Source organism: Desmodus rotundus, chromosome 5 (assembly GCF_022682495.2).
Source record: "Desmodus rotundus isolate HL8 chromosome 5, HLdesRot8A.1, whole genome shotgun sequence".
Taxonomy (NCBI): domain Eukaryota; kingdom Metazoa; phylum Chordata; class Mammalia; order Chiroptera; family Phyllostomidae; genus Desmodus; species Desmodus rotundus.
The window spans coordinates 15,688,985-15,702,538 of record NC_071391.1 but is presented as its reverse complement, the minus strand read 5'-3'; the positions used below and the strand labels follow the sequence as shown (position 1 = coordinate 15,702,538).

Here is a 13,554-nt window from a genome sequence, read left to right as displayed (position 1 = left end):
GACCAAAGAAGGAAGTGGGTGTGGGCATGGCCCGTGGTAAAATTTATTAACAACCTCCGCTTAGAGTTTGTACCACTGAGTTTGGTCTGCTTTATTTGGGGGTGGGGAGGGAGACTCCTAAGCAGGGGAACTTAGTTTATTCCTTCCTTCATCAGGTATTCAACCAAAGTAGGGACTTGAAACTATGTCTTGTTAGGAATGGTTGGAAGAACCAGAGGTGTCTCCTGTGAAGACGGGAAACCTGTCGTCCCACACACTCACAGTCACGGAGCTGGTCAAGGCCAGTCACGCCACCTCCTGGTTGTTTTGTAGGTCAACTCACTTCATTTCATACCCGGTGATACTTTCTAGATCCCAAGCCCCGAAATTTTCAGTTGGAACTACTTAGAATGGCCTGATTGGTCTTTCTCATCCACCTTATCTCCCTCTGGTCTCCATACTCCAGCCAAAGTGTGATTTTACATCGGGTTGTCACATACCCTGTTAAATCCTTCGGTGACTTCTCCTCTTCCTCAAGTCCAGAGTTTTTAACGTGACCCACAGGGAAGGACCCTCCTGATGCGGCCCCTGCTCCCCTCCCCAGTTTCAAGTCAGGTCCCCCCCCCCACCCCCATCTGTGCTCAGGTCCAAGCACCTTCATTCAGTCTTCTGAACCTGATTTAGGCCCCCGCAGGCTGGTTTCCCTCCGCGGAAGAAGTCTCCGACATCCCCCACTTTACTAATTCTACTCAACCTTCAGTTCTCAATTAAAGTACTGTGTGCTTGGAGGTGGGCTGGGGTAGGGAGCCTTCCGGATCCCTCGGGACAAGATTAGGGCCCTCGGGCAGTTTCAGTGCCCACTGTGAGCCTTCCCGTCACTCAGCTTTTCCTTTTTAGTTTAGTGTCTGCACAGATTATAAATCACGCAGGGGCTGGTACCATGTCCCTCCGTTTCTTGCCATTGCCTAGCCCAGGCCTCACATATGGCGGGTATACAATGAATGCTTTTTGAATAAAAAAAAATGAATGAATTAAAAAACTGAAAATTCTTGTTCTTTGGGCATCGGGATCACACTTATGTATGTGGCCCTCGAGGGCTGAATTTAGACCCGTTGTTGGTATTTACACGGAAGTAAGATGTAAGCATTTCCTAATCTTGACTCTGCCAGAGGGGAGTGGGCAGAAGGTAAGTTTCTTTTCTGATTCTGGGTAGGAGGTTACAAACCGATAGTCAGTGGGCTGAATGTGCCCCACCAACATACTTCAGTAGGCTCAAGCAGTGTTTTCAAAACAGACATTTCACTCCCAAACTTCTAGCTTCTGTTGGAAAATCAGGTAACACAGAGCTGAACTGCTGAGTGACAAGTATTAGCTGAGTAGCAGCTAAATGTGCTAAGTAGTTAGGCTTGCAATCTCCAGATTGCCACAGTCCCCACTAGTCCCTATTGTCTGATCTGTTGTACTGGGGTATGTTACCTGTGTGGCCCTTTAGGCATTTGAGTTTGCATTCCCCTGTTTGGGTAACTCCAAATATTCAGTGTATTCAAAGTGAAAAACTACTTAGTGATGTTGAAGAATTAGAATGGCTTTGACTAAACAAATCTCTTCCATCCCTATCATTATCTGAAATGAAATCTCTTGGAGTAGGAGGCCCTTTGCGTATTTTCAAAAAGCTAACTTTCTCCTTCTGGTACCACTGTGTACTCAGTGAATGTTACTCAGCCACAAGTAGGCACTGCTCTGCCCTGTCTATGGATGATAAATGTTTGGATGGGTGGACAGATGGATGAAAAGCACAGATGAAGTGATGGTTTCCTTTTTCTTACATGGATTTGCCCCGGGGTGTGATGTAGTGCCAGTAGGGGGAGCCCTCTATTGATTTGGAAATCTCTGAGAAGAATCTCTGTTCAGGGGTCTAATTGTATCTAATTTTAGGGATTATGCGAAGGATTTATCCCCTGCCCTGCCCCAAGAATTCAAGTTAACAACATTAGGAAGTTAATAAATTACCAGAAAGAGAGTAAGGCCTTCACCACTGAACCCCACCCAGGGCTTTTCTAGATGAAGACATTCCAAGGTAATATCTAGAGTCTTTTAATCCATTCGGAAGCAGCTGTAATGCTCGTAAACATTTCTAAATAGCTGGGTACATTAGCCCTTCGGGTCTCCTAGCAGTGGGCTGTTCCAGACCGAACTACAAAGTGATGGGTGTGCCGAATTGAATCAGAGCCATTCTTTCAATGGGTTTCATCTTTAAAAAGGAAACCGGAGTAGTTGTAGATTGGTTCTAAGGTTCTTTTTAGCTCAGAGTGAAGCTAGTATAAGAAAAATTTCTTATACGTGGGCGAAAATGTAACATTCTCTTTGAGAACTTTAGGGATTATTTTTCTCCTAAGATCTGTCACTTTTTAAAAAGTCAGCTTCCTTTGGGAAAATTTAAGGAATGGAAACTCCTACCATCTTATAGTATGCTATGTATGAAAAAACAGTCTTCGATGGTATATGTGTTCTTTTTATTTTAGTTTGTTTTAGAGTTTATAAGTTACGGCTTTAGATTTACTATTAATATACATGCAGTCCTGTGTTTTGGAAAGTTCTTTTGCTTTTGTTATCTCACTTTAACACATATCAAACTAAAATTTATTACAAATGTTTGGTTTTTTATGGTGTAGGGTTGAGTATCAGGTTAAGTAACACACGGGGTGGGGACACGGAAATGGCAAGGAGGGCACTTAACTTCCGTGGTGACTTAAACGTTAATAAAGAAGAAAATCAGATAGTACTCAGAGCACTCTATAAACTTCATCTAATTAAGCTTTTATGCCTTGCACAGTAACTATTCAGTTAGCCCGATAGGTAAAACTGTGAGAATTTCTAATTAAGTTGTATCCTTGATAACACAGAGCTCAGATAATGCAGTTGGCCCAGGGAAACGTGCGCTGTGTCATTCTAGTAGGACTTCCAATGGAGTTACCAACTAATTTCTCCAACATGGGCTTTGTGTAACAGTGTTGCTACTTTATGTAATTCTTTTCACTATTATGCTGTGATTTTAAAAATCATTGTTAATGATTCCAATTGCAAGCTTGTTTAAGACATTTGCATCTATTTTCTTCTAATTCGTGAGGATTCCTTTTGCAGTTGCTGGACTGCAGACCCTGTTTACTCCAAGCCGGTTACTCTGGGGTGGAGGGCAGGGCAGAGGGGTGGACGGAGCGGCTGCTGGTGGTGTCCTGATTATTGTATGAGCAGCCTGGATTCTTGGGGCTGTGCCTGGGCTCTAGGGCAAGTTGTTACACCTTATTTCCTATTCCCATATAATGGTGATGCAGGTGACAATATTTGTTTTCTTACTGTACAAAATCACCTTGAATTTTAATCTTTTAATTGGGTTTTTAGTTATCTTTTTAAGCATTATGAAATAGTGTTTTCTGTGTACTGTTGTCTCCCCAAAATGACTAACTACCAGAGGTTACATGATACAAAAATTTCTTCCTTGTAAAATAATTTGCATAATTTGTATAATTTGCTTGTGTTATGAGTTTTATACGAAACTAAAAAGTGGATAGCCTAGTTGGCTTTTGAGTATAAAGTTCCTTCTACAATCTCTTAATTATGATGCTGGAGAAGTAAAGAGAAAAAAATTATTCATGTTAATTTCTTTGAGAAATAACATTAATTGTGGGTGCTTTTCTAATTACAAAACAATGCAAGTAATTGCTAAAAATATGAGCAACATTTAGGAATACTTAGATGTTTGTTACATTTTATTTAATACATCACTTTCAAGGATTTTCTTGGCTAGCCAATATATTTTTGAGTTAGATATCTCACCTAAGTGATCTAATAATACTTGTTTTGATTTTGTATGAACAAAATGAGCCTCCTGTTTATTTCCTATCCAGAATATACACAGCTGTGGCAGTAAATACTTGTAAATATTGCACTCTTGGAAGTGAATATGTAGTGTCCCCCAAAGGAACTCTAAATTGAGCTGCCATTGATAAAAATTTCCCTTTACTTTTGTACCGTATTTTGCCATCTGTAATGCACACTTTTTGCCCAAATTTTTGAGGGAAAAATAGGGATGCGCATTATACATGGGCATAACGATTACCTACCGTGGGTATAATAATCCCGTGTATAATACGCACAAAACATGGGTGCACGTTACACACGGCAAAACATGGGTGTACTTGTGCGGTCTGGCCACCCTGCATACAAGGTGATGGCAGTGTCCGGGTGTGACACAACAAACACTGGCCTTTCCTCTTTGGGTTTTAGGCTTGTAGGACTTCAGTTTTGTGGTAAGGATGAGTGAAACTGCCCCGAAAATATATGTGTATAAGTAGGAAACACTGGTGTTTTTTCTGCGAGGATGTGGAGCCGTCATTATTATAGAGGTACCGCTGCAGCAACTTTATCCACTTTCAGGAAAGAATTAAATAAAAATCCTGTGCTGTACACTTTTGGAAACACGTATAGAAATCATGTTTACTGCTGCTTTCTAAATATTCTTAACCATTAAACGTACAAGTTATGGTAACCTCATTTCAGCAATATCTTGAGCGGAACCAAAAATGTCCTGGTTACAGCAGCTATCACCTGCAGTGGCCTAAAATTAGCACATTGAGTTAACCCCAGAAACAGCTAGTGAGCTGTGAAATGGAGCCCTGGTAAATAGTGAGGTTTCACGGAAATGCTTGGTATGTGATTTAAATATATCAAGCTACCAATTAATATATATAAAGTAAAATGAGATTCCTGATAGCTTAGTTAAAATACCCTATGTGGACACAGGGAAGCCTCTCAGTTTATGCACAGAATATTAAGAATGACTTGTATACACATACCCAAACACAGCAGCCTTGAAATTGAATTTATGATTTATAATCTGATTAGAAGGAAAGATAATTTAAGTATAGGTGAGGCATTAATTTTACAAAAGCATGCAGGTTAACTTTTCTCAGACTTGTCAATGTTGTTGTTATTTGAAAGATCAAAAAAAAATAAGATCTTCCATTTTGAGCAAGGAGAAATAATTTAGAGTCAGAATTTAAAAGGATAAGCCAATAAATAGCACAGAAGAATTTAACTTTTTCATGAGAGGACTTGATGGATCACTTGATCCCTGAGCATCCTTTAAGTATTTCTGGCCCTTTACTATCCAGGCATTGACAACACTGCTCCTTTGTGTTAAGATACTAAAAATGTCTTGAGTTTTAATTCGCACATGTAAAGAATACATTTTGGTGCTCGCTCCGGCAGCATGTACTAAAATAGAAGTGATACAGAGATTAGCGTGGCCCTGCGCAAGAATGACATGCAAAAATGTGAAACGTACCGTGTTTTTTGATGTTATCTGAACTTATTGTAACGATCATCTCTATTTACATATATGAAATCATTATCTTGAACATCGTAAACAAATACAAAGTTATATGTCAATTATATCTAATAAAACTGGGGGGAAATACATTTTGAGCATGTCCAGACATTGAAGACCATCAAGAATATATTTAATGTTTAGCATGCTGTTGATGTAATTTTGTGAGTAAGATTATATTTTGTGGGGTCTTGTTTTGTCTGGATAATTGTTGCCATTCAGAAAGGAGACATTTAATATATGACATGCACACAATGTAAAAAAAATACAGCTTCCAATGTATGCATTTATATTGCCTCAATATCCCAGGTTAAAGTAATGTTTCTTACTGGACTGTATCTAAATGTGTAAATTGATGTCTTGGGAAAAAATCTGAATTGAACTTTAAAACTCTGTACGACCACTTACTAAACATTCTTATGGTACTGAGATCCCTGGTCAGAGTAAAAGAATCCATCATCAGACTTAACTGGTAGTTCTGAAGATTGATTGCTGCCTCCAAAGCCTCTCCCTTCTCCTCTCCTTTCGGTAGGGAGCTAAGCATCAGTGGCCATGCTTGTGGACTCCACTTAGCTGCTTTGCACATAGCATCTCATTTTCTCATTTTACACCCCCCCTCACACCCATAGACACCCCTGACCCTTGGTGAGAACTTTTTTTTTATTTTTATTGTTATTCAATTACAGTTGTATGCCTTTTCTCCCCATCCCTCCACCCCACCCCAGCTGAACCCACCTCCCTCCCCTACCTCCACCCTCCCCCTTGATTTTGTCCATGTGTCCTTTATAGTAGTTCCTGTAATCCCCTCTCCTCACTGTCCCCTCCCCACTCCCCCCCGCCCCCCGGCTATTGTTAGATTGTTCTTAACTTCAATGTCTCTGGTTATATTTTGTTTCCTTTTTTCTTCGATTTATTATGTTCCAGTTACAGGTGAGATCATATGGTATTTGTCCCTCACCGTCTGGCTTATTTCACTTATCATAATGCTCCAGTTCCATCCATGCTGTTGCAAAGGGTATAAGCTCCATCTTTCTCTCTGCTGCGTAGAATTCCATTGTGTAAATATACCATAGTTTTTTGATCCACTCATTTGCTGATGGGCACTTAGGTTGCTTCTAGTACTTGTCTATTGTAAATGGTGCTGCTATGAACATTGGGATGCATAGGTTCTTCTGGATTGGTGTTTCAGGGTTCTTAGGGTATAATCCCAGCAGCGGAATTGCTGGGTCAAAGGGCGGTTCCATTTTTAGTTTTCTGAGGAAATTCCATACTGTTTTCCACAGTGACCTCACCAGTCTGCATTCCCACCAACAGTGCACTAGGGTTCCCTTTTCTCCGCATCCTCTCCAACATTTGTTTGTTGATTTGTCTATGTTGGCCACTGGTGAGAACTTTTTATTATCCATCTTGTCCATCTTCTTCCCGTTTCTCATGATCTCAGGACTTTGGGGAGCTGAATAATGATGTCTCTTCACAAAGTGCTTAGGGACCACTTTATGATGCATTATTAGCCAAGCATTGTGATCCCCTGCTGTAACATGTGAAATAAAAAATGTTTTTAGATACTGCTAAGAATGCAATTATCTATCTGTCCTTGCAATAAAATACTCCACAACTGCTAATGTCCCTGCCGCACCCCTGCTCGCACCAGCATGGGAGCTGCCCCTGTTGTAGGACGACATGTAAATCGCGTGACATTTTTTAGGGTGCACATGCTTTTACTTTTTTACTTCATCCACTCAACCAAAAGTTTTTAAAATGCATCAATTCGATAGCATACATTGTTGTTTCTTGTAGCGGTTCGCATTTTTGCATTGTATTCCTTAAATTAGAATTGTTTTTCCTGCCTAGCAAACACCTATTTATTTTTTAAATGTAATCTGTGAGGCTCTCCCTGACTTCCCAGATGTAATAGCCCTCCCAAGCATTGGTGCCTTCTGTCCCCACCTCTATGGCGCCACTCATAGCATTGTCACGTTCTGATTTACTTTTGTAAAACTCTGTTCTCCTGCTAGGTAGTGAGTGAGTTCTCATCACCGAGCTCGGGTTCAAGTACAGCATGGCCTCCCCCGGACAGAAGAATGCCTCTTTATCACTTCATGTTGCGCCAGGCCAGAAGTTGATATGCATAGAGCATTTTTAGAGCTCATTTTATCTCTGTGGGCGATAGAGTAACATCAAATGTATTTTGTGAGTCCAGTTCTTTAATTCTTAGATTTTTTTTTCACAAACAGCTTTATTGAGAGATGACTTAGGTACCATAAAACTCATTTATTTTAGGTGTACAGTTGAATAGTTTTTAGTAAGTTTACGGAGTTGTGCGGTCATCACCACAATCCCACTTTAGAACAGTTCTATGACCCCAAGGAGATCTAGCTGAGATATGTTTAAATGCCAGTTGATGGAACTGTCCCCAAACTTCTGTGTGCGGAGTCCAGCTGAATGGGCACTGGTTCCCTTTCAGGGACTCGTTCTGTGATGGTCTCTGTTCCGGTCCTTTGTGTATATCACCTTATTTGAGGTTGAGAGTATGATAGCCTGTAACATACATACCTTCTTCACTTAACGCACAAGGACTCTGCAGAGGAGGATCGGGAACGAACTGGAGGTCACACTGCCAGTAAGTGGAAGGGCCAGGCTTAGAACTTTGGCCTCACCCAATACCACACTTGCCTTAAACATTCAGTAGCTGTCTGTTGAGCAATTCCTATGCTCCTATATAAAAGACAAATCTTAGGAAACCTTTAAGAGTTATTACTTAATTCGGAGAGTTATTGTTTAATCTGAAAAGATAAGAGGTGACTGTGTTGAAAGGGTAAACTCTGAAATCAGCCTTTTCTTTGACTTGATTCCACACAGTTTACTCTGAGGCCCAGTGGGCACATTCTGAATTGGGTCAAGCAAACCTAGCAAAGAGAGGAAACAGAACTGTGTTTTAAAAACTATAAAATAGTGAGGCCATTTGGGCTGCCAGCATAATTTGATTGACTTTGCTTTGGGGCTTAAGCATTAAAATATTAATATTGGTTGGTTTTTAGTAATGTAAATGCTAAGTTATATTAGAATATTGGTTTGGCTGCTGTTACAGAAATCTAGGAGTGGCTTAAAATAGAAGGTTATTTCTCAGATTAAAAGCTGTGTAGCTAATCGAGTTTTGGTGGAGTAGCTTCACAATCATTGGGAATCCTGCCCCTTTTTATTTCATTGCCCTGGCTTAGCACATGGCTTTCTTCTTGGCTGCTGTAGCTCCTCCCATCACATCTACGTTCTAGCCATGAAGAGGAGGGTTAGGGGGAGAGGACATACATTTTTTCCTTCTTTAACGGCATGACCAGGAAGCTGTATGTACTACTTATGTTCACATCTATTAGGTAGATTGCAGTCCTAGGACCACATGATCTGAGAGAGGAAGTAGAAAATATGGCTTTGTGGGGGGACAGGGAGGGCGGGAAAGAGGCGACATATCCCACTCAAAGTTCAATTATTATGTATTATGGAAAGAATGAATATTGGAAGACAATTGTCAATCTCTGCCCCACTTCTCTCTGGAGATGAGATTAACAGGAAAAATGCAGGTTTGCGTGGAAGAAGGAGGGAGACTCGGAGCGCGTCACACTTGGGAAGAGACCTTGTTACGGTCTCTTCTTTCTCATCTGGGCCAGAAAATTCAGCCAAATCCAGATACTTTTGTTGAAACAATTCCCCTAGGCTTCGAAGGTACTTCTTTGGTGGCGTGTCCGTGTCTCTTTTATGCCCCGGCATCAGCTTGAACTCGTGTTTTTACTAGGAGGTGTACGCAACGCTCAAGCTTGACACCGGGCTCAGCGTGCCGCAGAGCAGGTTTTACCTGGGTCGAGTCTGGATGCACTTTCTTTAAAGCATTTCTAGCCGGATGCTTTTGCTTTAAAATATTTCTACTGTATGTGTATATACCACACCTTTATCCACCTGTTGATGCACACTTAGGTTGTTTCCATGTCTTGGCTGTTGGAAATAATGCTGCGATGAACATAGGAGAGCGTGCATCTTTTTGAATTAGTGTTTTCACATTCTTTGGGTAAATACCCAGAAGAGGACTTGCTTGATCATATGGTAACTGTTCTTAAGTTTTTGAGGAGCCTTCATACTCTTTGCCATAATTGCTGCACCAATTTACAATCCCATCAGCAGTGGAGGAGGTTCCCCTTTTCTCTCCACCCTCGCAAACACTTGCTATTTCTTGTCTTTTTTATAATAGTGATTCTAAAAGATGAAATAGTGCCATTTGCCACAACATGGATGAATCTTAAGGTTATTATGCTAAGTGAAATAAGTCAGATGGAGAAGGACAAAAACTATATGATTTCACCCATATGCACAGTATAAAACAAAAAGGAAACCAACAAACAAAATAGATACAGACAACAATTAGTAGTTACCAAAAAAGAGGAGAGGATAGGGTGAAATAGGTAGAGGGGGTCAAATATACTGTGACAGATAGAAACTAGACTTTTGTCCAGCTGGTGTGGCTCAGTGGATTGAGTGCCGGCCTGCGAACCAAAGGGTCGCTGGTTCGATTCCCAATCAGGGCCCATGCCTGGGTTGCAGGCCAGGTCCCCAGCAGGGGGGCACGTGAGAAGCAACCACACATTGGTGTTTCTCTCCCTCTCTTTCTCCTTCCCTTCCCCTCTCTCTAAAAATAAATAAATAAAAATCTTAAAAAAGAAAGAAACTAGACTTTTGGTGGTGGGCATTCTTTAGTGTATTCAGACTTCGAAATTATAATGTTTTATACCTGAAATACATAATTGTTATTAACTAATGTTACCTCAATTTAAAAAAATAAAATAAAACACAGCCTGTTGGTAGGGGGTGACATTTCTAAGAAAAATAAATTCCCTTCTCCTCAGAATGCTACTTTAATTAAGACCTATTCAATATGGAAAACTTAAAATTCCTATCGTTAGCATGCCTGCAAACTTTTCTGTGACAAAACAGCATTTATTTCTTAGAGCATTGATGATATCCAGGAGTCAAGAATTCATGTTTTAACCTCAGTACTTTATGATGTGGCCTTGACTAAGCCAGTGGATATGGTAACTTTTCTTAGTTAATCATATCTTAAAACAGAGTTTACAAATAGTCTCTGTCATCATCTTACATGTATGTAGCCAACAGTTATGAAGTCCTTTAATAATGCAAGTATTATTTTTTCATTATTGGTCACTGGAGACCACAGATTAACCTTAACTTACTCTGAGGGTGAGTTTCACTAACAACTGGCTAGAGCAGCGAGAGAAGTGAATGTGAAGATATCCTTAATATTTGCCAACGTGCCACTTCCTGGCATTCTTCTAAAGGCTATCGTGATAGGAAAAGACTATTGGAGCTCTTGAGACTAGAAAGCTTAAGTAATCTTGGAGGCACAGTATTTCTCATGATAGCCCATGTCCTTTCCTGAAAACGCATACTGGGATACTTAGATTTCTCTGTAAATCCTTAATTATTTGAAGATCTCGGTGCCAGTATTACACATCAGGCACGAATAATTTTAGCCAAGTTGACAAAGTATTCCCAGTGTTCTCTCTAGTCATTCCATCTGCTTGCTTGTCTTGGCATGGACGAATCATATAGACTGTATAAAATAACCTGCTGACCTTGGAGGTGGTGAGTGGTTGTGTGATTCCCATCTTGTTTGTGGGGGTGGCTTCTCCTCCCTGTTGATCGGTTGCACCCTCAGCCATCACGAATGTTTTGTTTTTCTCTTTTGCAGATGACACAATTGGTGCTGCCCGGCATGGTCAAAAGGTGAGTCACGAGCTCACACACAAACACCAGGGAGACAGAGCTCATGGTTATTCATAGGGAGAATCCTTTCTCCGAGAAACTCGCTAAAGTGACTAATGAACCTCTCCTCCATGTCTTAGTGACAGAGTAAGGTGTCCGGTGAGTCACAGGGTGAAGTGTGAGTCAGCCGGTGGTGGAGGCTTTTTCCACTCGATTCCCTTTTTATTTCCCTCTCCAGAGCCGAGGTGGTTCCTTTAGATCTGGATAAAAAGTCTGCCTGAGTCACCATCACTAACTCAATTGCCTGCTATTCTGAGGGGGCGGATAGAGTTCCTGGGATATCCCTGGGAATACCTTCTTAAAGCCGTATGCTCTCAGAGCCCAAGTCAGTGGAGTTTCATGACGGAAGGCCCCATCCTCTGGTTTTCCAGTTCTAACTGGGAGTGTGGGTGTGTGAGGAATTGGGGCTATAACGTGATTATAAGTTGTCAAAACCACCCTTGGAGGAAAAGACTGTGTCCACTGGCCTCGTTCTTCCACTTTATGTTGGGTTCCACTAGGATACCCTGGATGTCTTCATTTTTATTGAGAAACGTGCTATTGAGTTCTTACAGTTGAAATAGCATGAAGTGTAGAATTATGATTAAACTCTGTTCTTCCCTTGGAAAAGCCTGAATGGTGGCTAGACCTTCCAAGAAAACCTACTGCAAAGAGCTGGCCTTGCATCTTGAGCTATCGGATCATTTGCTAAATTTAGAGCTTCAAGGTCATCCCTGCTCTGCAAAAAAGCTTTGAGCTTGGACAACACCCAAAGGAATCACAGGTCTGAAAAGGGAAAACCCAGGACCCTACTTCTGTGATGACACCTCTATGACCAACCTCAGGGAGGGCTTACAGCCAATGTTTATCAAGCACGTACTGTGTGCCAGGTGTTATACCAAGAAGGCAGTGTGTGTTGGCTCATTTTACTCTGATGGCCTCCCATCATGGTGCAGATGAGGAAACTGTGGTTAGGAGCCCGCTTTGTTTGGCATCTACAGAGACTGGTTGAGAAACTGCTTCTTAGCAAGGATCTTTGCTTGTAATTTCATTTTATATGTAGTTTTATATATTTTAATAGCTTGATTACAGTAAAAACTTTAAAATCTTCAGACTGCTTGTTGTTGGTTGGCCATGGGAGTGTGTCCCCCTGGTGGTCAGAAATGGCAGTGATGGTGGTCAAACCGGACCAGAACCCTAGAAAGCTGCTGAGAATCAGGGCAGACAGAATAGGACTCAGGAGGGGTGAAATTTGGGCCATCGTCTTAATCCGACTTTAACAACTACAAGTGACGTGGTATTAATTCAGAACAGGAAATCCACCCATTAAAAAAGAAATACTTATAAATCACAGAGGTATTGTAAAAGGAATTTCTAAGTGTGTTGGTAAAAAAAAAAAAACAAAAACCTAAATCAAAAGAGATAATAACAGTTACGACATCTTTTGTAGATCATAAAGTATTAGGTTCAAAGAGTCATAGAATTCAAGTACTTCAGATTAAATGAGGGCTACGAAGCTGCACAATTAGTACATGCACTAAGTACTAGGAACGTCACTCGTATCTCTGGAGACCTGGTCGTCAGGATCACAGTTGTAGCTGGAGCATTAGACAAAAACCAAGAATGCAAAGAAAAGGATCCAACCACTCAACAGGCATTCGCTGCGGAAGTTTTATCATGGGGCACACAGAAGACCCATGGGATCCTTGCCTTGAAGAACTCAAGTTGATTTTAAGCTGAGGTTAGAATTGATCTGGCAGAAAGCCTCCGTAGGCTGGACTGAAACTGACATGGCGGGGGGAGGGGGGCTGCGGCACCTTTTGACAACTAATAAGACGTGTAAGTGGATTTCATGAGTCAGTTCTTTTGGTTAGGTGAAGGAACAGCTATACTCACTTTGAATTAAAGGAGTTTCTAGCTGTGTTAGGCCAGGCAGGCTAACTACTCTGACAGACCACGCCCGGAGCTCAGTGGCTGTGATAGCTGCTTTTCCCCCTGCATCACAGCCAATGAATCAGTGGTCAGGGCTCTGCTCTACCCAGCTATTCAGGGTCTCAGGCTCCTTCCATCTAGGGCCTCTGTTCCTGGGCCTTGCAGTTCACTGCCGAGTCCTCTGGATGCAGCTGGCAGGTGAGGCGGGAGAATAAGGGTGATTTTATGGGCATATTCATGGGCCAGGCCCGGAAGTGATGTACATCGTCATTTCTGCCCGCATTCCACCGTCCAGAACTCGGGCAGAGGCTGCCCCTAACTGCACGGGAGGCCAGAAATGTTAGCTGTGTGCCCAAGAGGACAGAAAAACTCCAATTTAACAGACCGTCATTTATTATAAATGATTAATTACCACCTGCCCTTTACACGGTCCACAAATGGCATGTTTCCCA

At 41.4% G+C, this 13,554-nt stretch overlaps 1 protein-coding gene and 1 pseudogene across 1 annotated transcript in view; both read left to right on the top strand.

Moving 5' to 3' along the window:
- The window catches only part of HSD17B12 (hydroxysteroid 17-beta dehydrogenase 12), a 136,617-nt gene that overhangs the window by 106,304 nt on the left and 16,759 nt on the right, over nt 1-13,554 (top strand). The window contains exon 7 of the mRNA XM_024558740.4: nt 11,118-11,152. Within this exon, the coding sequence (XP_024414508.2) occupies nt 11,118-11,152 (35 nt within the window). The remainder of the gene's footprint in view (nt 1-11,117; nt 11,153-13,554) is intronic.
- LOC112303503 (U6 spliceosomal RNA) lies at nt 5,234-5,332 on the top strand (annotated as a pseudogene).